At 40.3% G+C, this 26,723-nt stretch overlaps 1 protein-coding gene across 1 annotated transcript in view; it reads left to right on the top strand.

The window, feature by feature from the left end:
* Positions 1-982: 982 nt before the first annotated feature.
* The window catches only part of LOC122973464 (slit homolog 1 protein-like), an 80,181-nt gene continuing 54,440 nt past the window's right edge, over positions 983-26,723 (top strand). The window contains exons 1-4 of the mRNA XM_044341018.1: positions 983-1,410; positions 17,244-17,315; positions 19,308-19,379; positions 19,517-19,588. Coding sequence (XP_044196953.1) covers positions 1,154-1,410; positions 17,244-17,315; positions 19,308-19,379; positions 19,517-19,588 — 473 coding nt within the window. The 5' untranslated portion in view covers positions 983-1,153. The remainder of the gene's footprint in view (positions 1,411-17,243; positions 17,316-19,307; positions 19,380-19,516; positions 19,589-26,723) is intronic.

Genomic DNA, 26,723 nt, shown 5'->3' with positions numbered 1-26,723 from the left:
CCCCAACCTCCCTCCCTCCCTCCCTCCCTCCCCTCAAATCAAGTTTCTGCAGCCTGGTGTGCTGGCTTGGCACAGCCGTTGCAACACATATTAGTATCACATTGAACTCGCATCAGATCTCCCTTCTCCTTTTTTTATTTCAATTTTTTTTTTTTCTTTGACAAACTGTTTTCTCCCTTTTCTGTCTTCACATTTTCTCTAGAGCTTCCCGGTCGGATGCTTCAGAGTAATCACGATTTCCTCTCCTCTCTCTCTCTCTCTCTCTCTCTCTCTCTCTCTCTCTCTCTCTCTCTCTTCTCATCATGTCCATGCAGCCTCGGGCTCTTTTCTTCCCCAGGGGAGGAGAGCGCATGTGGGCGAGAGAGATAGACAGAGAGAGGGAGAGGAAAAAGGCTGCCGTCACTGGAGGTGGCGGCTCCCACTACTGCTGTCACTGAATAGATGTGAGTTCACTCCGGGTGCTGCTGCTGTGTGTGTGTGTGTGTGTGTGTGTGTGTGTGTGTACATGTATGTGTGTGACTGGGTGGGGGGGGTGGGGGGGGGGGGGGGGGGCGTGGGAGGAGTCTCGCTGCTGTTATTTGTAAAAGCTTTTGATGGATGATTGCTCTGTGTGTGTGTGAGATAGAGGGAGTGAGGGAGTCCCCCCCTTTCTTTTTTTTTTTTTTTTTTTCTAGTGGCTCACTGTTCAGTGCACAATGACTCAATGAAAAGTGGAGGGGAGAGGCAAGCACACTGTACGGCTGCACGAGAGAGAGAGAGAGCAGAGAGAGAGAGAGAGAGAGAGCAGAGAACACACAGGAGAGTAGAAGAAGGAAAGCCACTAGGAGGGAGCACTAAAGCCAGGGACAAGAAGAAGAAGAAGAGGATATACTTGTCTTTTTCCCCCCCCTCTCTCTCTTTCTCTCTTTGAAAGGCCACTCTGGGATCAAGTGGCAGCCGTTCAGTCCGAGCTGAACTTCACCTGGCTGTTCTTCTCTTCTTCTCTCAGCCTCTTCAAGCATTTTAGTCCACTTCTGGAGGAGGTCGTGCCGGTGGTGTTGGTGGTAGTTGGTGGTAGTGGTGGTCAGTCATACCAGGGAGAAGGAAGTGAAAGGGAGGGATAGGATCTGTCGGCCGGTTTCTGCAGTGTCGTGGAGCGCCGCAGGAGAGCAGGATGCCTGCTGGGAAAAGTAGGAACAGAGAAGGGCCGGGAGGCTGTGGCAGGATGGCGGCGGTGGCGGCCCCGGGTCGGGCTCCCCGGTTTGGGCTGCAGACGATTCTGGTGTGGGGCGTCCTGGTGCTGCTGGCTGGACGGGGAGGAGGTGCGGAGGCGTGCCCGGCTTCCTGCAGCTGCCTGGGGAACACAGTGGACTGCCATGGCCTGGGGATCCACTCCGTACCCAAAAACATCCCCAGAGGGACTGAGAGGCTGTGAGTAATCATACACTGACCACGTGTGTGTGTCTTCATGTGTTTTCTATACTTACAAGGATCAAATGATCACCGTCAGAGGGGAATCCTTCAAAGTGACAGCGTATTGCTGCTTCTTTCTGGGAGCGATGTGAATCCAGGTTTATGGTTAAGACGCGGATATTGGTTTAGGTTTATAGATTAGAGTACGAAGGTCCTCAGAAGTATAATCAAAACATGCATATACTTATATTTGTCTGTATACAGTAAGATGAATGTGTGTAAAACAGTGGAAGGAGGGAGTTTCTACGTGTTGAGGTGCAAATCGGCGTGTAGTGGTTGATCTAATTGTCAGTGCGACTCAACCTGTGAGCAGTTATTTCACAGTACTGTGTCTGTGTGCTTGTCACACTCTCGTTGGTGTGTCTCTCCTCTCGTGCTCGTTCCTGCTCTCTTTGCAAGTAGACTGTTTAACTTCATAACACACACACACACACACACACACACACACAAGCATGCACATACACACTTTGACTCTCCACTTGACTCCCAGTGCTGCTCTGCGGCATCGATGCTCATTGCCGTGATTTCTCCCAATCGCAATCACGTCTGTAAGTTTCTTGAGTCTTCGTCTTTTAATAATTCACATTATCTCGTGTTCTGTACAAATCCCTCATTAACAGCTAGAGAGAGAAAAAAAACAAGCATATCCTCTTCTTCTCTTCCCCTTTGCTCTATTCTTATTCCATTCTTGTTTTCTGTTGTATCTTGTTTCAACTTACAAGGGAGAATGCGGTTCCTCTGTAGCTGCTTCTCTTCCTTTAAGCCAAGTTTATTGAAAGTAAAACATCACAGTGCAGAATGCAACAAATTGCATTCCTGCTGCAGTATACACGACAACTGAATACAATTTGTTTAATTCATATTGAAGCTGCTGATATGACCGACTGTGCCAACTCATGATATCGGGTCCCAAATCATCATTCAAACATTTTCCACCACAGTTTATTTGAGAGAATTCAGATGACTGATTTGTCCAGCATTTAAAAAAAAAGTTGTCTGAATGTGAAACCAACTAATATATACTGTATTCTAAGACATTCTGCAGATCCGGTAGTCAAGTGACTTGGGGAACTGGCCGATGCTGCTGTAATTAAGTCAATATTTCAAACTTTGAAAGGTTATACTTGCTGCCCTACTGATTTATTTTTGATTAAACTTTGAGGAATCACAACCAACCGCTAACCAACTCCTATAACAGAACTAGCACTTGGATCGTATTAACACATGTAACAGCAGTTAAAGGAAAATTGCTTTGCATAATCTACATATTGCAACTAATTTTTTATTTCCAACCCACCTTATCTACATGGTTTCCTACGTGTCCGATACTTTTTGACGATAACCGAAGAAACACTCATTAATCTAATGTAATGTTGCTGCACTGAATTGTGGTCTGCTGAAATTCAGTTTTATTTATATAGCACCAAATCATAAAAAAAGTTATCTCAGGGCACTTTTGATGCCTCTATTGGTGTATAAATTACTCTCCCTGCCTGTTCTACACTGGATTTCTCCATATGTGATGGTTGGTGCAGCTCTAGAAAGAAGCCAGCGGGGTTTCCTATGACTATATCTACTTTTTTGCCAATTATTCACAAAGTGAAGGAAGATGCAATCAAAAAAAAAAAAAAAAAATGGGCACAGATATGCAAGCCACATCACAGATATCTTAAAACCTTGTACTGGAGATTAATTACAGTAGTCTAATCTAAAAATATAAAGAAGAATATGAAATGCATCGTTTGCACTGAGTATATATATAAGTAAGGAAGCACTTTACTTGTTTCTGCACCTCTCTAAGTGAATGTACCGCACTGTATAGACGGTATGGAGCTCCCAGTGCAGGATGAACATGTATGTGTTTGTACATTGCGAGTGTGTGTGTGTTTATTTCAGGTTCTAGAGTGCCTGTGTGTGAATAATTGATGATTGTCAGGGGTGCCAGCAGAGATACATTATCCGTCCTCCTCTCCGGTTTACTGTAGCGTGGAGGATGTTTTCCCCCTCTGAGGCTGATAGCTTTATGATCGGGGATGAGAGCTTGGGCTCCCAGTCAAAGAGAAATGGCCTGGAAAAAATTCTGAGCCTGCAGAACCACTTGCCCATTCGTCTTTTTACATCGCTGAGATGGTAACTGTTCCTCAGCTGAAGGTTCCCTTTGGTCGACACAGTAACAATAATTGACAGGGTGGAGAAACTGAACATAATACTGGTGTCAGAAGTCTTAAGCCGGGTAGAGACTGTAAGGATTAAACAATTTGGGTTAACTGGGCTTAATTTTAGAATTGGGATGAATTTCTGTCAGATGGTTGTCTGATGATTGGTTGGATTTCCAGCATGGCAGAAATATTGGGCAACTGCCTGCAGTGTGAGCTGTTCCATGGTCCGATTTGCCACATTATGCTGTCAAAATATTCGTTTTAAACTTTAGTGGGCTTGTATAATATTATTTAAGTAGTATTTTACACGTTGTGGCTAAAACTGTAGCTTGACTTGAGACTTCTGTGATATAAATCTGAACTTTATAGCAGGACGGACAGATCATTTTATATGCATCTTCTAGACATCTGTGGCTCCATGTTCTTTATTTTCCATCTTACTTTCCATCCATAGTAGAACTGCGCAAAGTAAAGCTGCCTTTCTTTCTTTTTGTCAACATTGTCGAAGACTTTATTGGAATTATCACTGAACAAAACAAGTCCAGAGGGTTATGTGCTTACATTCAGTGTGTGAGTCATGGCCGGTCAACTGATTCGTATGGTGTGAGCATAAAAGTTGCAGGTTCTGGCCGTGCAGAAAGGCAGATTAAGACATGGACCACCTGTGGTATCTAGTCATGCCGGTTGTTTCTGTCCAGAGATTTTTTGCCTCCGTCTCAATACAATGGGGGCGGATGGAATACTGTTTCCTCAAAGCATTAAAAAATACATTTAAAAAATCTAAAGGGCAACAAATCTTTCCACAATATCCATGGTGTTTAGGATACTCTTCAGAATATGCTGTCAAAAGTCTTCATAGGGACTATTCCTTCTATGGAAAGTAGTTCCAGTGTAAACTGTTTATAGTCAGGTCTATCAATAATCAAGAGTAACACTGGGTTTGGAAAAACTCCTTGCTGCTTTGTTTTTCAGAGCTTCGACAGCTGTAGTTGAAATTCCACTTAACTACATTGTATTGGGATGATGACAGAAATATTAAGAGACAGTTCTCCACATCTCAATATGCATGGCTAGATACCGCCAGGGGTCAAATGGGTAAAAATGTCTTTTTGTAATTGGTGTGAACTGACCCTTTAAAAACAATAAGCCCTACACCAGAGTATGACCATTGACCGGTCACTCCGTGCATGTAAACATAGCAAGTGTGACCTTTTCACCTTTGAATGGTTTCCTGTTCCCAGAGCTCTAACAGTCTACCGTCTTGTAGACACGGACTCAGGCCCTGCCCTGCAGTGAGGAGGAGTGACTCATTAAATAGCTATTTGTTAAAGGGCTTGTCGCCCAATTAACATGTAAAGTGATCTGAGTGTGTGTGCGTATGTCAGCTGGACAGCTAGCCACTGGGGGTGAGAGGAGTGTGTGTGTGAGTGTGAGTGTGAAAGATAAAGAAAGACAAAGTGTGTGTACAGTATTCCCTGGGAGACAGCCGGCAATAAGAGGGTCATTTATCAAGGTGACTGCACCAGTCAAGCTAAACACCCCCCTCCTTGTTGGATCGTCATGGCAACACTGAAAAATGGATGCCCCATTGGGCCCTGATGAGCATGGTTATTTGAGCAGAGAAAAGAGGAAAAATGTATGTGTGAAAGAGGGTGAACGAAAGAGAGACAGAGAAAGTTGGTGAAATGGAAAGATGTGTATGCACAGGTACTGGAGAACCCTCCTCTAGTACTGTAATCTATAGCTCCTGTCTTTTGATCCAGACCTTATTTTCATTTTCACTCAGATTTTATATCCCCACTCATCCAAAAGTCGTATTGTTTATTGCTCCAACAATAAACTCTTTACTGCGGTTTACATTAAAGAAGGTCCTCTTGTGACATGGAAAGCTCAGTAATAAAATATGAAGAAAAACTGCAGAGAAAATGCAGATTGATTGTGGATCGTGCACAATAGTCCTTCAAACTAAGTTAAACTACTACTTCTTCATTGTTTGCATGTAATATTTTTAAGGCCTCAAATTTCTCTTACGTAATGACTGATCAAACAAGAAATTGGTCAAAAAACATCAGATTTTCATCATCATTTTTATATTTTATAATTCAGGTACCTTAAACATTAAATAAAATGTTAATAAAATACATTATAGCAGAGGTTCCCAAAGCTTTTAATGTTTAATACCTTGAAAAGAAGCAGTATCTTATTGTGAAAATCATGGTAAAAACAAATGCAGTTTTGCGTAGCAGAAAATGATTTTCTTTTTCTCTGTCTGTTCGTCTCGTGACCCCTCTGGTTTATCTTGTGAACACTTAGGGGTCCCATCCCCAGGTTGGGAACCATTGCAATATGGTAAATGTAAACTAAGTATGGGACCTGTCTTTTTGCAGATAGCGTGAAGTCTGAACTAGTGCTTATCTCATCTGGATGTCACTTTTTTTTTTTTTTTAAATTTACAGCATTATTTTAGAGCACCCAGCATACATACCAATACAGTAACGTTCACTGTGCTCATAAGAGGCCAAACTTTGCTACAGGTGTCACTTTTTTCCCACCTTGGCAGCTTGAAAGTTTGTCACTGACGTGTTTAACCTGACCCTGAACGAACCCAACATAAAATCAGTAAGTGGGAATCTTTAAACAAACCCGAATGTCAGCATGTGTTTGCACGTTCAGGAGTAAGTGTGAGAAAGAGCAGGTCGAGGTCTGTTTCACACCCAGATGTTTTATCTGTGTCTTTCTGAAGGGAGAGAGTAGGAGAGGGAGACAGATTGAACACAAATGACTCAACCCATTAGACCCAGAGCTACGTACATACAGCAGTCGTACACTGCAAAGTGCAAAAACACACACTCAGACTGTATGCGTGTTCATTCTGATCCTGAATGCATCATTATAGAAATTGGGCATGAATTACTGAGAAAAACACATCAATTTACTTGTGTGCTCTTGTCTTGGAGAGTATTTTCATGCTTTCATGTGTTTTGTGTGTGTGTATCCTATACATGTGTGTCTGTATTTATATACTGTATATGGGAGGGTTTTTTTGCGTCTTTGTGTGTGTGTGTAGCTGCCAATGACGCGACTAAATGACTGTGAGGAGGATTAGTATTAGCGCTTGACACGGTGGGTAGAAAGTAGGAAACTAGGTAATGTGCCACATATACACTTGGATGCTAAACACATATTTAAACTTGTTTTTGTTACTTTCACTAATGAGGACATTGCGTTGACATACAGTAATTCCCTGGAGACTAAACCTAACCTTAACCAAAACCTCCTTAACCCTAAAATTTTTGTTTTTGCCTTGTGGGGACCTGCAAGACTCCACAGTGTGATTAACAGAAATGCAGGTATATTTTCCTTTGAATTGCCTAAATATAACCTACTATGTTTAATTCAGAATATGACTGTCAAGAACTGTAATTGCAGAAGAAGTTTTGCCAGTCTGTACAATGACAACACTGTACACAAAGTGGCAAAGACTTCACCCTTTAGAAAAACTCAGCAGTAACATATCATCCCGAAACAGTCTCCAGGTTACGGAGGATAATCCACAGACTTCACTGTGAGCATTTTTCATCAGGAACTTGGAAATTATCCAAAGCGAGGTCTATGGATTATCCTGAGGAACCTGGACATGGTTTCTTCAAAGACATGCTGCTGTTGAGTTTTTCAAATTTAGTTTGTCAGTGTTGTAAAGCACCACAAATTAAATTCCATCCATTATATTGAAGAGGTGGCTGTATCTATGGGATTAATTTTGTCTGTTTAATAAAAAAAAAAGCAAACAAATGTGGAACACAAACCTTCCAATAACCAACAATAACTGGAACCCAAAATTCATTACAAAAAATGACAGTTTCAATGTAAAGAAGGCTTCAGTATGACTGTGTTGCCTGTCTTTTGGTTTGTGTTTCTTATTTTAGTTTTTGCAATTCTCAGTTTTTTATGGTATATCTCAGATTTTCTCAAATGGGTTGTTGATTCAATGTGGTGTGGCTCCACTGCTCATATTCTGCCAGGCACTTTGAGAAGTGACCACAGAACCCTGATGCTGCTGGCATTCCCAGAGTAACACTCCCTAAATGTTGAAATAAAAATTTCCCATGTTGGTTTTAATCACACATTTATGAAACTTTACTACAGATGACATATAACCTTCTAGGCAATTAAGTTAAGACCACTGCATGGATGCACTGCAGCTAACAGGATAGCAAGTAAGCTAACAAGCTCGCTAGCGTTTGCTCACAATAAATGTCAGTAACTTGGAGTACTATAGATGTATTAACTTAGATATATAGATGAGATTAGATACAGGTGAGTGATGAGAACTGACAGAGGAAATAATTTTAATTTCTACTAATAGGGAAGGCTACTGCCTGAATGCAAATAGCATCAGGGTTCTGTGGTCACTTCCCAAAGTTTCTGGCAGGATATGACGGGAAGTTTATGGGAACCATAGATGAGCAGCAGAGCTACACCACACATAATCCCTGCCATTTGAACATTACTCCAATTACTGTAAAGATGGAGCTCAGAAGTGAAAAGAAAATCTGAGAAAAATAAGAATAATCGTAAACCAAAAATAAGAAATGTACTCCAAAAAAACAGGAAATACAGTCATGCTAAAGCTGTGATTTATGATGCAAATGATGTATTTGCATATCACATCGAAACTGTTTGTTGTATTGGCGGACTGATTACTTCAGGTGGGCATTATTGTTGGATGGTTTGCAATTCCACCAAAATTAATCCCATAAGTATCTTTAAATCTTAAAACCAAAACTATTCATCTATCTAGAAACCAATAGATGTAATTGGGAATATATGTTTTCTGTGATTTAAATAAACTGACCCTTAGTAGCTGGATTATTTTCTTTCATTTCGTGATCACTTCCCAGTCCTTCCCTCGCTGTCTCTGTCCTACACACACACACACACCTCGTTTCTCAGTTTCACTACCAATGACTGTCACCTCAGCTTCTCCCTTTGTCTTTCTTTCTCTCTGTCCATCTCTTATAATCATCTTACCATTTCCCCCGCAGTCCCTCAGCGGGAAAGATGCCGCTAATGAAGTGTCATTAGACCTGAGTGGGTGTGTGTGTGTGTGTGTGGTCTCTAATATTACTCACATCCACTGTGCTGCATCTGGGGAGAACGAGGGAGTGAGGAGAATGAATAGGAGAAAGGAGGAGATGGCAAAGAAGGGAGGAAGACTGTTCAGAGAAAGAACTGGGCAGGTATACTTGAAGGAACAGAAAGAGTGAGGATGGAGGTGAAAAAGTAAAGAATAATAACACGAAAGTGGTGTTGTAGACAGGAGAAAGAGAGAGGGAAATGGAGGAGACATGTGAAAACTAAGACTGCTTTTACATCTGCAGTGGAGTCTAGTTGGAACTTGGTAATATTTCACGCCAGAGTAGAATTTAGGTAAGCTGTCATTTATCAATAAAAACTGCTTGAAAACAGTAATTTTCTTGCCTGGTCAGGAAATGACTTTTTACTGAGCAACATTTGCTGCCGCTGTTAGGTCCATATACCAAATATCTGGGTGGGATATTGGTCATGGTCAAATCTTGGTCCAAGTAAAGCACTCCAGGGCTGGTTGGAAAGGTCTCAAGAAACCTCACGCTCATCTAACATCTTGTACTGATTGCTCTATTCTCATATGACCAAACAAAGAAAGACGTTTTGGACAAAACTGCTCTAAAAAGCTATAAACAATGTGATTCTTTTGCTTTCGATTTGAGATGTTTAGAGTTCACTTAAATGTCGATGTACTGATTTCCCTCCTTTGCGTTGTTTGAAGAGGTGCAAACATGATTATTTTAATGCAGGTTGGTGCGAAAATAATGAAACCAAGGTCCTGAAAATGTGTTCAGGATCATGAATAAGTCATTTTCCAAGAGAAGTACAATGTGTAGTTGAAACCTGCGCCTCCTATACCGAGGTAACCAAAGCAGCAGTTTTGACCTGCAGACATAGACATGTCAATGTCGTTACCTACAGGTAATGAGTTTTACAGCTGTGTTTCTTTCTTTTCTTAAAACAGCATTCATGTTCCCAAAGGATGACGCCCACAGACTTTGACTTTAGCACCATCATGAGGTTGACATTTGTGGTTTTGACTGAAATGTCTCAACAACTATTGAATGGATTGCCATGAAATTTGGTACAGACATTCGTGTCCTCTTCAGGAATTATCAGGAATTTTCATCCATCACCGCCATAAAGTCTAGCATTATCAGATTAAAATTGTAATTTTTCCAGGTATTTGTGCAGGAATTTGGTTAAAAACCGTAGACATTCCTATCAAGTCAAGTAAATGTTATTTGTACAGACCAATATCATAAATCACTAATTTGCCTCAGGGGGCTTTACAATCTGTACAGCATACAACATTCTCTATCCTTAGACCCTCGATTCAAATAGGGCAAAACTCCCCAAATAAATCATTTCACGGGGGAAAAAAAGTAAGAAACAGAGGAGAGATCCCTCTTTCAGGATGGCCAGACGTGCGATATGTGTTTACAGAATAGACCAGACAGCACAATTACAGTATGAAAACAGGATGACAATATTATAGATCGACTGATAACATATATGAGGAATCTGATCAATTCTTCAGCCTCAGCTGTACTGAGGTACTGAGTTTACCGCCAACAAATAAATGTTAGAATGCTAACACGCTTAACTGAGATGGTGAACATGCTAAACATTAGCGTATCAACATTATCACTGTGATGTTAGCATGCTTATGTTAGCATTTAGCTCAAAGCAACTCTTTGCCTAAGTACAGCCTCACAGAGCAGCTAGCATTGCTGTATACTGTTACAGTTTAGTTTCATGCTGTAAAACAACAAAATGTCAGAGGTTAGAAAGATCTGACCTTGTCGTAACATTAAAATATTTGTGGCACTTTTTTTTAAGAGTATTTTTTGGGAGTTTTGCCTTTAATTGAAAGACACTGTAGGGACTGGAAGGATGGGGAGAGGGAGGGAGGTGCAACATAAAGCACAGGTCCCCAGCTGGGACCCACAAACCACAGAAACGTTGAATATACGTTACGACACGTGTAATACGTATCATATCAACATTTCTACAAACGTAGCATATTTACATTTCTATCTGTTGAATAATGATGTTTTACGGTGTGACAATGCTGTGATTAAGGTCTGGTTAGGTTTAGGCACAAAGACCACTTGGTTAGGGTTAGGGAAAGATCATGATTTGGGTTAAAATAAAATAACAAATAAAATAAAAACGGCTGAAAATGTCCCGATGTCTCACCAAAAACACCCGCTTTTGTTGGTTGAAATGGGAAGCGGGCAGTGGTTTCTAGGTGGTCTTGAACCGTACTCTGCTGATTTCCAACTTGTTGCCAAGAAACTTACAAACCATCCACCAACCCTCCTTCTCCTCCTAATAGGAAAGTCATTTCATATAGATTGCATGTGAACTACATCAGTTTAGAAATGTTGATATGATACTTTTTGTTGAAATGTTAATATGCTACGTATTACACGTGTTGAAACGTATATATTCAACAATTCTGTGGTTTGCAGAAACGTACAATGCCAATGTTTTATTCTGGCGACCAGGTTGGTTAAATTGCACCAGCAGGTTGACGCAAGTTGGACTGGAAGTGCTGGTGTGAAATTTCTGAAGCTGCAACTGGTTGAGTCTGGCTTTAAGTGGTTTGCATCAGTGACATGGTGTTGTTGACATGTGGTAGACAGCGGTTAGCACTCAGAAACACCATAAATAATAAAAACAAACTGCGAGCAAACTAAAGTCTAAACTGAAGCTCTTATTTTTACATTCCTTCATTTGTTTTTGACTGGTGTAAAGATCTATCATGTTGAGTTAAACTTACAAGAACTGGACTCTGATTTGATTTCAGTCTCTAAACTCTGTTTGTTAAAACAAGCTGGTTCTTGGCGCATTTATTTATTAGAGCTGGCTCTGTTTTAATCAGGCAGTTTGGACCTTGACAAAACAAATCCACCGTAGTTCAGATCAGAGAAACCTGATTTGATGAAGGTTACAGATGGGATTGGATTGCAATTCTGTTTAGTAAACAGGTGATGGAGCAGAAAAATGTTTCATTCTTGTTTATTGAGACCGTCTGAAACTGTATATTGCTTAACTGCTCTGCCTGTCTCTCTCTCTGTCTGTGGTTGTGTGGAAAGAAGGATTTTGTTCATGTTTAGCATGTGTGCGTGTCTTCATACCTCGCAGAGTTGAAAAAGAGAAAAATCCGCACACCAAATTTTAGTCTATTTAGTCCTTTATTGGAGTACAAACCATTGGGGGTACATGTATAGTTCTTTTTTTATATCTTTTGTATTGTATTTACAAAAATCTGTAAAATTTCATGTATATGTAAAATATTGTAAGGTTTCCACATTATTGATGGCAATCTACACCTGGTGTGTTTTGTTAAATATGGGTATTTAAGATGGCGGCTCTGTATGTATCAGAAGCAGTCTGAGGAGGCTCCTCGTGCTCGAAACGTCATGCAGCAGAAATGTCCTGTAAAGCTATTTGGTTTGCGTATCTTTGTCTTTTTAACCTCTGGGAGGTATTTTTTTGATCCAGCACCCATTTTACTTGGTACTGGGATGTGCGTGTCTTTTTTTATTATTCCTGTGTGTCTTCATACCTCACTGGTCTCTGCATCCAGCACAGATGCTGAATTGATCAGCAGATTAACAATAGCCATTTGCATTGATTGGCCACATGTGTGCTCAATTGTATCCTGCTGCACTCTCTGTGTGTGTTTGTGTTTCAGCTTTTCAGAGGCTTTTTAAAACCAGATATGGATGGAAGCCATTGAAGGCATATTATGATACATATTATGTATCATATTTCCTGTTATATTTTATTATATGTTACAATTCTGTCCATGCTTTGTATCATATTTGATTATTTTTTATAAATCTGGAGCTTGTTTTGATTAAGAACTGACTCATGTTACTCAATCATAACAGAGGGATGTGAACAATAAAACATATAAACAGGAACATATAGACAGGAAAAGGCTCATAACTGGAAAACTACTGTGCACGTAAACTTTAACGTACAATGCGAATGTCAAAATAAGTCATTTTACAGATTTGAATAAAACTTTTCTGACTTGTTATCTCATTATCTTATTAGCCGGATCTCTTGCAGTGACATTATTTTAACAAAAGCTTGTGCAACAGACTATCTTGAGCTCAGTCTCACCACGTCTTTCTCTCTCTCTCTTCTGCACACTGCACACTCCCAAGAAGCTCTGCTACTTCGCTATTTTCCCACTTTATTTTCGTTTAGCTTTGCTCTGTCCTGTATCACGTTGAATGAAGCCAAGGTGTGCCCATATGACCGACAAAAACATTTCTTTTTTTCTGTACTGGCTTGTTCTCATCACCTCTTTCTCCAACACTTGAGTCATTTTGTCTTAACTGGACACGTCTGATTAATTACATCGCTTTAAACTGCAGGTACACAGCCTTAATTTATCAAACACATTGATATGAGGTTGGTTATCCAGTCATAATGTCACTTTCAGTTACTTTTCGATTAATTACCCAGTCCTGTTTGTGACTAATACCTGGATTTACCTTGATCTGATAATACTGACACATTCAAACATCATCAGTCCTTTTCTGTACCAACCCAGAGGGGATTTGACTATTTACTGTATGGCTTATACGTTTCTTTCTCTCTAACCACACAATCATCTCATCATCTTACTGAGCTGCCCCCCCCCCCTCCCTCCCTTCCATGTCAGATCTAACGGTGGAGAAGGAGCTGAGCGGATCAACTGCCTCACTGCCCACTGAGGCTGTGTGTGTGTGTGTGTGTGTGTGTGTGTGTGTGTGTGTGTGAGTGAGTGAGACGCGTTCTGCTTTAATGAGCTATTGTTTGGAAGAGTCGCCACTCGAGGGGAGTCTGTCGCTCAGCTGACCCTTGACCCCGCCATGCTGCACAAAACTCAATTAACCACGCCTCATCAGGGCTGTGTTTGTGTCTCCGTGCTCATCTCTTCCCCCCTGTGTGTCTTTCCTTCTCTTGCTCATTACCCAATAACAAATCTTATGAGCGTTTACCACTTTGCAGCTGGTATTTTCAGACTCTTTTTTTTTTTTTACACCTCGTACATGCTTGTCGTGTGTGGTAACGCGCAGGTCATTGCTCGCTCCACGTCTGCCTCCTTCCTGATGCTCGTTTTTTGCCTGTGCGGTCTAACTGTCAGGGTAATTTCACACACATCCAGGGAGTGATCCTGGACCCCCCGCCATGATCCGTCTCCATCCATCCTTCCCTCCCTTAGTCCCAGCCAATCCCCTGCCTCTGCTTTTCCCTCAATCCCGTAGAACCACCACCTCCTCCATCTTCAGACAGCAAGACCTCCAAAAATTTTACTTTTGTGCAATCGTATGAGATTATGAGAATGTTTTACACACCTAAGTGTAATTTTCTTGACTCTAGTGCAGCAATCTGCCTTCTTGTGTAACATTGTGCAGAACAAGGGGGTTATTTTCATCATCCACAAGGTTTTAAGGCCAGTGTTCAGTGTGTGTTGGTGTCAACCGAATACACCGACCTCCGCTGCACGTGTCCAGTGGAATTTCAGCAGTAACAGGAGGTCAAAATTATGACTTTGCCAATTTCACTGTAGAGAAAAAAGGAGAAGTTACTTATGTGCATGTCTGAATAACCAGTGTTATGTAATTCTACCCTCCGAGTCTACAGGGACTTCAGAGAGGATGAGATACGTATGTTAGAAAACTGATACTGTAAGTGTTTAAATTCCAGTGTAGTCTGTAGTATCGCACAGTGCTTATTAGGGATGGAGGTTTGATAGCATTTTATCAAATTCAAATCCCCTTATCAAATCGAATCCTTTCAAAATTCTTATTGTATCTTCTTAGATTTACCTTTCAACATTTCCACCATCTTAGCTCTGTGTTCATTAAAGTAAATTGAATTAAATTGAAGTTGTGACAGCGACACTTAGCAACAATACAAAAGAGAAGCTGTTACCTACAACCTGTGTTTTCTAGTGCTGATTGATTTTTCCAACCACGAACTGGATCCAAAACAGAACCAGTTATCAGAACCCATCCTTGGTGCTTATAGTATATGCTACATCAGTCGCATGCTTCTTGTGTGGGGCTTCACAAACGTGTGCGCATTCGCAAACTTTCACTATTACGTTAGACTGCGACCACCGAACATGCCTCCTTGTCGACGATTGGCTCGTGTGGTACCTGTGGCGCAATCACTTCCTCTGCGGCATCCCTCCAAAACATACCAGCAATCAGACAACACCAGATAACCAACGTGGTTATAAAGAAGAGGTAGAGACGAGCAAACTGTGCAACAGAGACATAAAGCCACTGACAGTTTTAACAAAGAACTGAACTGCCACATGCGGTATTTCCTGCTTTTTTTCTTCTACAATGTTTTGTCCACAGTGTCCACAACAATGTTGGGAAGCGATAGCGACTCCTGCAACTCCCGGGATCGTGCACACACACCTGCAGAAGAGATGTAGTGTGGGTACTGCGCAGAGACTTTGATGCTACACATCTGCAGCAGGCTCTGAACAAACATTTTATGGTAGAAAGCTTAAAAAAAAACAAGGGTTGCCACTTTTTCTGTCGTCATTTTAACATGAACAATGTAGTAGCCTCATCAAAGGTCACCATGTTTGGTTATGTTTACTGTATATTGTGCAAAATAAGACGAATAACTCACTACGCAAACTTGTGCATTTGGGTCGAAACCAGCATTTTCAATTTTCTTTCAAGATATGGACACTGAATACTAGAAAATTCCTGAAACGAGGGAATCTGTTATCGGAACAAATAACTCCTCTTGAAAGTATCTGTGGCCAAATTTGCACAAGTGAAGTGTAGATCTGGTTCACACACCCAAACCACAACCTCCACTCTCTCTTTTCCTTTTATACAGGACAGGACAGGACAAGGTCACACTCTGCTCCACCCTTTACAGTAGTACAGGAACATGACACCCCCTCCCCCCCCACACACACACACACACACACACACACACACACACATACACACATATACACACATACAGGTACGTGCACACGGCTCAGTTTACCTCTCCTTCCACAAAGCCTCGTGGGAAGAGTGACATCATCTCCTCTCTGTCTTCGCTGCTGTCAGTCAAAGTAGACAATGAGGTCATAGGTTAAACCCCTCCCTCTAGGAGCAGCCTCTGTGACTGTGTTGAAAAGAGTGCCTGCCTGAGTATAATATCACATAACACACACACACACTGGCAACAGTTTTACCTACAGCGTGTATATAAAATAGCTGGAAACTCTTCTCTAAAAACTTGAGTGACTCGAACGCGCGCAGCAGTTGAGTGGAAAATGAGCGGAGAGCATGTCAGTGTGAGTCGAGGAGGAACATGACACTCTTGTCAAACAGTAGCTGTTTCATTTCGGAAGGAATGTCATACTGTACGTCTGAACTAACGTCTGGCAGAAAGTTTCCTTTATTTTCTTGCAGCTTTGAGCTGACGTTAGCTGATTTATAGTAAAAACAGCTTCGGCTTGTCCTCAAAGTGAACTCCCGCTGAAAAGACTTTCTTCACCGTGAGTGAAAATAACTTCAAAGAACAGAAACATGTGTTGGACAGTACAGAGATGTTTTCACAGTGTTAACCGATAGAAATTAAAGATTTAACTTTTATTGTAGCAATAATAAAAGCATGACGCGAGGGATGGCAGAGGTTCACCACTTTGGTCCAGACTGAAATATCTCAGCAACTATCAGATGGATTCCCATGAAATTTTGTGCAGACCTTCATGTTCCCCAGAGGATGAACCATTATAACTTTGGTTATCCCCTGACTTTTCCTCCAGTGCCCCCAGCGGGCCAATTTTTCACTTATCTTGTGAAAAATCCCAACATCAACTTTATGGATTGGCACAAAATTTAGCACAGATGATTCGAGGTTCCCATATAATATCTTCTCTTCTTAACCCATAAGAACCCACCAACCCTTTCAATGTTCTGGAAAATTCCTTATACAACTTTTATCCTTGATTTTAACTCATGAAGTCCCTAAGTGACATCTACTGAACATCCTGGTGCAGTCATGTGACAATGTGTGAATCTGTGTACCCATGACATCACTTCCAAAATGTCAGCAAATGTGACAGAACTAGCTAATTTTAAAAAAGCTTGTTTTTTGTTACTAAAGGTAGGTTTCAACCCATTTAACAATTCTGATGCTTTAATAAGACGTCCTGTATTACATTTCACCTGTTCTGACCACATTTCTTGAACAAATCGATATAAAACAAGTTAGGGAAGTATCTTTATGATATGGTCCATTTGGTCTGTTTTATATTCCCCATAATTTTCCTTTAAGGAGAAATGCGTCCTGGTTCTTATGGGTTAAATCAACATTTCTGTACAGTTTATACATGTGAATCTTTCTCTATCACCTATGTGAGCAACCCCAGACTGTGTTTTGATGCATACAGTACATATCAGTCTTAACATCTTTCTGTTCCATGTTATTTTGTGCATCTGAGATGTGCTCAGATTATTTGCATGTTCTGATATTGACTTCTGTTGTCATTCTTGTTTTTTACAGCGATCTGAACGGGAATAACTTGACAGTCATCACCAAATCAGACTTCTCTGGTCTCAAACACCTCCGAGTCCTGTGAGTCACTTAATAATATTTACTCTTACAATCATATAAATGTTCATGTATATGTTTACCACTGAGTGATCCGTCCAGCTTTACTTGTTATTAGCTTGTTATTCAGAACAACTTCAACTGAGTGCATCATGTTTTACTTTTCCAACCATTACATTATTTTGTTTGTTTTTTAATACAAACTAAATACAGAAATATTTCTAGAAAATACTCAGCTCTAACCTTCTCTCACTGCTGTCAGGCTCTGTTTACGAGGCTGCAGATTGTATTTATTAGCAGAAATTCTTTCCCACATGTCTTTGGTAGCTTTAACTCTGGTAGGAATGTGGGAATCATAGCTGTGGTGCCATTGAAAGCCAGAGGGCACAGAATGATGCTTGAGCTCAGCACCGACACATGAGCCAACCAGAGGTGCTTGTTCGGTGTCAGTGTCAGTCACATATACAACAGAGAGAGAGGGGGAGTGGGGGGGGGGGGTTAAACGTGACCTTTCGACCTGGAAACACGGTGCCCTCTGGGAGAGGCCGGACCAACGGTGGTTTCCTGTGTTAACCCGAGGATTGCATCTGTGCTGAGTGTCAGTGATGGACATGAGGTGTTAAACGGATTACATGCCAGGAACTAATGACATCTCTGGAGGCCTGCTCAGAACAGATTAGCAGCCCGCTGGGAGCCTGGGGCTCGTCGCTGTCAGGAGGGGATTGAGTGTTACCCCGGTCGTTTTACAAAGTCTGGAGTGTATTTATCAAATATACAGATCACGGCAGCAGTTAATGGAGGAAGAAAGTGTGCCAAGTCTTTGTGTCTTCAGTTTGATTTATTAGACTGTGAAAGATACAACATTTTGTCTTTTGCTTTGGTTTGTTCAGACCCTCGTTTTAATTATAATGTGTCCAGAGAGTTATAATTCATATGATTCTCTGATTATGTCTCCACAAATTAAGAAATTAATTAAATAGATTACTTTAAGTGCTCTCGGTTGTGTTTTGTGTTATTAGCTGTACCAAATGGTAAACTGATGTCACCCACTTGCTATAATTAGTTTAATTTACTTGATGCATTAATGTTTGTTGCTGAAATATTGTTGTAAGTATAAACAGTATGTGCTTGAAACATGTTCATGTCTGAGATTATAAAAAATATATATATCTCAGCAAAATAAAGCTGTCCGCTGTCATTTTGTGGTGACAACAGCAGCTTTTTACTGCTAATAATTACATTATGAAACATGCAGCTGTGTATCTGATCTGTTGGACTAATTGCTTTTTCCATTTACACGGCGATACAAACAAGTGTTTGAATTTACAGTGAAACATTTTAATGTTATTCATGTTTAAAGGAGAGGTTCACAATTTTTCAAGTGTGTCTTAAAACAAAAGTCAAGTGTCCATGTGAACAGTGAAAGAGGTTTTCCTCGCTGTAATCATTCCAGCTGTTCATACTGGATATTAAAAGATCCTTCAAATGTGCTTTCAATGGAAGTGATGGAGGCCAAGTGTCCACACAGTGTGTCCACACAGTCATTTAAAAGTTGATGTGAAGCTTCTATGAGGCTTCAGCAGTCTGAGTTAGTCATATCAAGTGGATATCTGACACATTTACAGTCTTTTTAGCATCAAATTCCCTCTTTGTGTTTCCTCGGACAGTGTTTCCCTGTTGAGCTGCAGGTGGAAGTATAGTAACAAAAAGAGGAACTTTGGCACTAAAAAGACTGTAATGTTGAAAGATATCTACTTGATTTGACTCATTTGGGCAACTGAAGCTTCATATTAACTTCAGATAAACTTTTAAATACTTTTGCACAGAAGGAGGACTGTGGATTTTGTCCCCCATCACTTCCATTGTAAGTGCATTATGAAGGGATCTTCTAACGGTCAGTATGAACAGGAGGAATCATTATAGCAATGTTCATCTGGGCTCCTGATTGTTGTTTTAAGACAGACTGAAAAATTGTGAACTGGTCCTTTAATGTCTATTAATCACTGTGTGTTGCAGTCATCTGATGGAGAACCAGATCAGTAACGTTGAGAGGGGAGCTTTCGATGAGCTGAAGGAGCTGGAGAGACTGTGAGAGCACACGACTCACACATACACACAGTACATGTAAACTGTATTTATACATGTAGAATGAAGGTGACATTTCCAGTATTTTTTACACTGCAAGTGTTTTAATCCTGCATGTTTTTTTTTTTGTGTGTGTCCAGTCGCCTCAACAAGAACCGTCTCAGCCAACTTTCAGAACTACTGTTTCAGAAGAACGAAGCTCTGTCTCGACTGTGAGTACATCTCCAAAAACCTCTGCATACTTTCATTTCCATACCCTACATCCTTTCTCCTATATCTGACATCTGAACCCTACAGTCCCTACCCTACTCCCCTCTGTCCTACATCCAACATTACACTTTAAGGGGCGGACACATATGCATGTTGGACTGATTATGGCTGTACCTGGACATCGTGACCAATCAAACTGGACTAAGATTGTCACATTCTGGGCCAGTTGCTCTTGACAACTGGGACATAAAATCATTTTCCTTCTGATTAAGTTTGATACTATCTGAATAACTGCAATTGTGCTTGTTTTTTAGGATTCAAATAAGGATAATTAATTATTAAAAAATGGATAGAAAAGGGAAAAATAGTGTAGTTTGTCACAATGGAGACAGTATTATGTATGTTATAATCCAATTTATCCATATTTCAGTGCCACAGCTTAGCTGAAGTTCACCTGGAGTTTACAGCTCGTACAGTATTACTCCTTCACGTTTCAACCGAATTTGGCTTTCATCTGTTGTTTTTTTTTGCCTTTTCTGTGTGAACAGCAGTCTTAAGTTTAAAGTACAGGATTTAGGTTTTACATATTATACTCCAAACCTGAACTATGATTGTTCTGCCTCTGTGATGCATCTTACCATTTATCCTGTAAACTAAATCCAACAAAAGACTTATTTTCAACTTCTGTCAATCCAAATTGCACTCTGAAACCACATGACTGTATCCTACACCCTACAAACTCCTGGAGATCCCTTGATTTTTAAAATATATCGATGGCCGAAGTGCAAAACCTCCTATCTGAAAAATGCACTTTTTTGAGAAAACTAAAAAAAAAAAACTTGTTGTTTTCTTGCAGAATGCTATTTGTTAAGGATACACAATATATAATACACTGTGTTTTTGGACTATATTACTATATTATGTGTTAACAATACTGTAATAAGGCAAGTTTATTTGTATAGCACATTTCAACAACAAGGCAATTCAAAGTTCTTTACATAGAACATAAAAGGCATTAAAACAGAATATAAACGCAACACAAGTAAAAAGACATATAAAAACTAACTAACCCTAACCCTAATTAAAAAGTGTTAAATTTGGAAATAAAAAGAATCTAAAAAGGGAATAAGACAGATAAAACAAGAGAATAAAAGTAACAGTGTGGTGTAACCATACAAACCATACAAATAACCATACAAAGATACCTTAAACAATACCACATAATATAGTAATATAGTCCAAAAACAGTGTGTTATGTTTTGGGTATCCTTAACAAATAGCATTCTGTAACAAAAGTGCATTTTTCAGATAGAAGGTTTTGCTCTTCGGCCATCGATATAAAAATAAAGTTACTCCAAAAAAGGATGTCTGTCTCCTTACACCTTCCTGCTCCTGATGTTGTTTTTTAAGTAAAACTGAAAGCTTTTTGTGCTTTTTTTGCAGTAACTCTGCATACCCTGTCATTATCAGCTAATATTATCAGCTAAGAGACATCCATTTCATTTAAAATATTAAACTGTATAAAGTAGAGTAGTAGAGTTATTTTCTATTGCTGCAGGCTGTGCACTCACTGTTTTCTCCTGATCAAAAATTGCCCCATTTTTCTTCCCCAGAAAACACTGCAAATGGTCTCCCTTTGGACAGCAGAAGCACCACAAATCACTAACATTGTCCCACAGGAGCAATAGGCACAGTCGAGCTTTCATTTGACAACTGAACACAGACACACACACGCACACGCACACACACAAAGACCTTTTTTTCTTGTTTAATAACCAAAAGCTTGGACGCAGTTGGTTACTATGTGGCTAAATGTGTCACACACACACACGCACACACACACGAGTTTGCGCAGCTATCCTTTTTAGGACCTTGCATTGACTTGCATTCATTGTGGACAGTCTAACCCAAACCCCATAACCAATTCATTCTTAACCCTAACCTTAACCAGGACCCCAGAAATTACGTTTTTGGCTCATTAGGACCGGGCTTTTGTCCCGATGAGGGCTACTGGTCCAGACAAGGTCGGTGTTTATACTGGAAAAGGTCCCGGTGAGGTAACAAAAACGTGTGCACACACACACACACACTGCTCTGAAGTCTTTGTTATAATGTGTTTTTGTAGTTTAGGATGGAGAAAGTATCTGCTACTGCCTGGAGACGCCTGGAAACACACACACAAACACTGCTGGGGAGAAAGAAAGAGAGAGAGGGAATGAAAAAGCAAACACAACAGAGATTTTTAATGAACTTTTCTCCCTGATTGATCCCTTTATGACAGTGATATGCTTTTATACCAGTGTGAAAGTTTGTGTGCGAGACAGAGTGTGACGGACTTAAGGGTTGACACAGAAAATGTGCAGATACAAAGACTTACTTTTCCTCTGAGCGCAGTCGGAGGGGGAGTAAAGTGAATAACAGCCATGAAAAATACAACTAATTACACACGGGAAGGTAGAGATGAACAGGTGGACGTGTGTGTGTGTGTGAGAGAGAGAGAGAGAGAGAGAAAGATAAAGAGAAATTTAGAGCGATGGTGAAAGAAAATGTGTGTGTGTTGGTCCGTTTGTGGACATGTGTGTCTGTCCTGATTATTTGCTGTTTGTCTTTTTGGCAATTTCACACTCTGGCTGCCATCGGGGAATACCGAGATGGACTTGGCATGTTCGATCAATCAGCACACACACACACACACACACATAGTGACACACTCACAGTGCAGAGCCATTAGCACTTCCTCCAGCAGGAGTGATTTCTTTTCCTCCTGCTGTGTTGATGGACTCAATAAAGCCTGATGTCCCGCGGAAATACGCTCGCACACACACACACACAAACACTTCCTTGCTGTTATAATATTTCTCTCTTCATGCACACACACACACACACACACACACACACACAAAACACAGTCAGTGTTTGTTGCTTTCTCTTTGTGTTTTTCCTTCCATTCACTCATTCTTCTTCTACAATACGTACTCCACATAATTCTCTCCTTTGTTCTTCTTTAATATTGCAGTAGTATAACAGTAGTCAAGTCAGTTTTATTTACATAGAGCCAAATTATCTCAGTGCACTTTTCATATAGAGCAGGTCTAGACAGTAATCTTTACAGTATTATTTACAGAGACTCAACATTCCCCAAGCACTTGGTGACAGCGGCAAGGAAAAACTCCCTTTTAAGAGGAAGAAACCTTGAGCAGAACCAGGCTCTAGGTGGGCGGCCATCTGCCTCAGCCGGTTGGGTAGATAGAGAAAGAGAAAGAGAGAGAGCATAGCAATGTAAGTTCCATACAGAGATGTATAGTTGTAATAATAGTAATAATAATTGCGGTAGTGGGTGTTGAGCAGATCACGGGGGCAGTGGGTGGCTTGTAATCACAGATTCAGATTCTGCAGCGCCGGAGACAGAAATACCTGCAGAAAGCAACAGGAGAAGAAAGACCACAAAGCACAAAACTATGGGAGAGAGAAGATGGTGAGTTAGTAATGTGCATTAACGGGACATGAATGCGTACAGATGGAGAGAAAGAAGAGGAGAGAGGAGCTCAGCGGATCATGGGAAGTTCTCCGGCGGTCTAGGCCTACAGCAGCATAACTAAGGGGCTAAACTAAGATCCTCCTGTGAGCACAGAAAGGAATTGCATCATATAAGAGGAAGTGAAAAAGATAGAAAATGGAAATAAGCTGCTGATTTAGCAGATTGATGTTGATTGAGTCGTTCAAAGTAGTTAACAAAAAGATAAAACCGATGTAGTGTTCATTCAATTTTGATCCGCACAGTTGAATTCTTCATTTATCAAAATCTAAAATAAGCTCATGAATTGCTCATACATTTCAATCTCAAGTAGTAGAACGTATTTGTCCATCAATACACCTGTGTGTAGTCACTTATCTGATTTTCATGTCTAGTGTGAAAAATAAGCACTACAATAAGCTTTAATTCTTCAATCAGCTTCTTCATAGTCAGCCAACAGAACGTACTGTATTCTTGTCACATTATTTTCGCTGACTGAAAACCATTGATTTGAATGTTCTGAGATGAGGAAAAACCATAAATTAAAATGTTCAGACTTGAACCCCCATTTAAAGGAGCAGTGTGCAAGATTTAGTGGCATCTAAATGAATACTCCTCCCCTCCAAGCGTGTAGGAGAACCTACGGTGGCCATGAAACTTGCGAAAAACAAGTTTGGTTTGTCCCTTCCGAGCTACTGTAGAAACATGGTGGAAGAGGACCTGCTCCGTGTGTAGATATAAAGGACTCATTCTAAACTAATGAAAACACAACAATTCTTATTTTCAGGTGATTATACACCCATTAAAACATACTTATGAATATTATATCCCATTTTTGCCAAGTCCGTTCCACTAGATGCCACTAAATTCTACATACTGCACCTTTAAAAAAAAAAAAACAACAGTAAAACTCTCAGGCACACACGTGCACAGATAAACAGACCTTAATCCTAGTGAACCAGTAGCAACCGCATCCAATCATGAACAGACCATTGAGGAAATGCGACCCAAACCGACTTGAGTCCAGAAAACCACTTTATACTCTACTCCAGTGTATTTATAGCTCAGTAGGAGCTTTTACATCTGTTACCTGTTTGTGCTCTGAACCAGTTGGCAACACATCTGATTAAAACAGATTGACTCTTAACCAGAACACTCAACACTTTCATTACCCAGATCACTTTATCGCTTCATAGGAGCCTGTTTTAATGCTACGATACAGTTTTTCTCCCTAATCAAGAAGTGGTTGTATTCCGCATTGATGTAAACAGACATGACATGAAGTTACAGCACAGTCGGGCATCATATTAAAACATCTTTGAAGACTTTTGAGGTAGTACCAGATAGATATTAATGTGTGGATTTCACAAAATGATTTGCAGTTCGCTACGTAACACCATGTTAAATCATCACTCAGCTTCTCACTGTTGTTGCAGGTTGTCATATCAACACCTGGTCAATATTAAGAAGCTTCCTGTTGTTGTTTTCTGTCACAGCTTTCTCCTCAATCTTTCTATCAGCTCATCTTTCTCCAGTATACTTCCTCTTCACTCATCATATTTGTATTTCTTGCTGCTTTCTCATTTTCTTTCGCTTGTTTTTGAACACTAATTTCTCTCTCCGGTCTTTTGTTGGCTCTGTGTGGTTGCATGAAGGCTTCGCTCCACACCCAGTAACAGTCCTTTGTGTGTTCTGATGATACCCAGAGGCCTTCTGAATGTGTATGTGTGTGTGTGTTCAAGTACCAGGGTGCCCCATCCCAGAAACTCCCTTTAGCCCAAGGGATCCCAAGAATTATGGGAGTGTAGTTGGATGGCTCACACACACACGCACGCACATTCACTTTGACCTGGAGGTGACCTGTGTGATTAGCCAGTCAATACAAAGCTCCAGCAGGTGTGCAATTGACTGTGGATTTATGGGATTTACTGCATCAGACAAACAACATGGCAGACTAGTGCTACTTCCTGTCTATGCCAAGTAATCAAAGAAAAAACATCAAATAAACACTGGATTGTTGATCAGACAAAACAAGACATTTTAAGACGTCACCATGGAAGTATAACAGACATTTCGCTCTATTTATCTGACATTTTTTAAATTTTTAATCATCGTTAGTTGCAGCCCTACACATTTCTTAAGCTTCACGTGTACATTTTGGTGAGAAATATTTAACAGAAACATTTTTTTTACAAGAAAACTGCACCGGGGACCTTTAAATGGTTGAAATGTACAGGTTGTAAAAGTCAGTAACCACCTGCTGCATCTTTTTATACAGTCTGAGGTTTTTCTTCTGTTTTAACCTTCTTTTGAGTATCAGAAAATCACCATCAGAAGGCCTGAAAGAAGTAAAATGTTTCTGCCTTCAGAAAGAACAGCAGCCGCGGTCGGTTGAATTAGTGCCGGTTATAATGGATACTGGTGCTGACTTATTTTTGTGTTGGAAAAAAAAAATATCAAGATGTTTATAGAAACTTCTCAAACCACTTCTGCAGCAAATTCCACACATCTGTGGTCCATCCAACGTGCTCAGTATGTTCTAAATATTCAGTTTTTGGGTTTTTTTTGCCTAAATATGGCTAAATACACAGCGTTCTCTTTTCAGCTTGGATGGTTGGCTGTTTTGATTGGGTCAAAGTGAAAAACATTTTCATAAAATACAAATATAAACAGCAAAGTTTGCAAATTATGTTTTGGCAAAAATATGACCAGGTGCATGTGCGTGATGAGGGAAGCAGAGGGAAAGCAAAGAGAGAATGACAACAGGATGTTTTAATGATTGCCATGAAAAAATCAATCATAGCAAACCAACAATCATAATACTGGCTAAAATATTAAGTGAAAGTGAAAGAAGAGTGTGGACAAATGTTGATTAATCACAGTAAAGTAGGATCAGTTTATTAAATAGAAGGAAAAAAAGATTCAAAGTGTGCTTAAAATAAAAATATACCAGGAAGTAAAAGTGTGTGATTTTATGTGTGTGTCCTTGCAGTTAACTTTCCCCTAAGACACTCAGAGTGTTTCTCTCATTAGGCAGAAAGGCAGAGCTGTCCTCATTAGTGCAGTTGATTGGCGTCTGAGTGCAGCTAATTAACGGTGTGAAGCTAACGCAGGCGGAGATGGCAGATGCCGTGCTGCGGCAGTTTAGAGGCTAACCGGAGTGTGACCTCGCTGTTTACCCGACTAATTTACTGAGATAGAGGAGGAGCACGCTGGAGAAATGTGTGTGTGAGTGTGTGTGAGTGTGTGTGATAATCGCTTGTATTTGCATTTGTACAGTATAATTGTCTCTTTTTGTGTATATGTGGGTCTGTGTGCTTGCATTCACACACGTAGCTTAATTACACAGATTTGCATTTGTACAGCAATACTGTGTGTTTTTGTGTGTGATCGGGTGACATAATTAATATATTATGTCTGTCTTATGAAAGAAAATGTGTCTCCACATGCATAAATTAATTTTGTGTTTTTGTCACTTTGCATTCATACAGTTTTTCATTGTTTTTTAGTGTTGCTGTCTCAGTGTTGGTGAGATAATTGGATCTTTACAGTGTGTTCTGTGTTTGTGTGCACCCTCTGGCTATAACTGACAAACACTAATCATGAATTAAATTTGTAATTAT

This window comes from Thunnus albacares, chromosome 3 (assembly GCF_914725855.1).
Source record: "Thunnus albacares chromosome 3, fThuAlb1.1, whole genome shotgun sequence".
NCBI classification, from domain to species: Eukaryota; Metazoa; Chordata; class Actinopteri; order Scombriformes; family Scombridae; genus Thunnus; species Thunnus albacares.
This window is presented reverse-complemented; position numbering and strand designations above follow the sequence as displayed.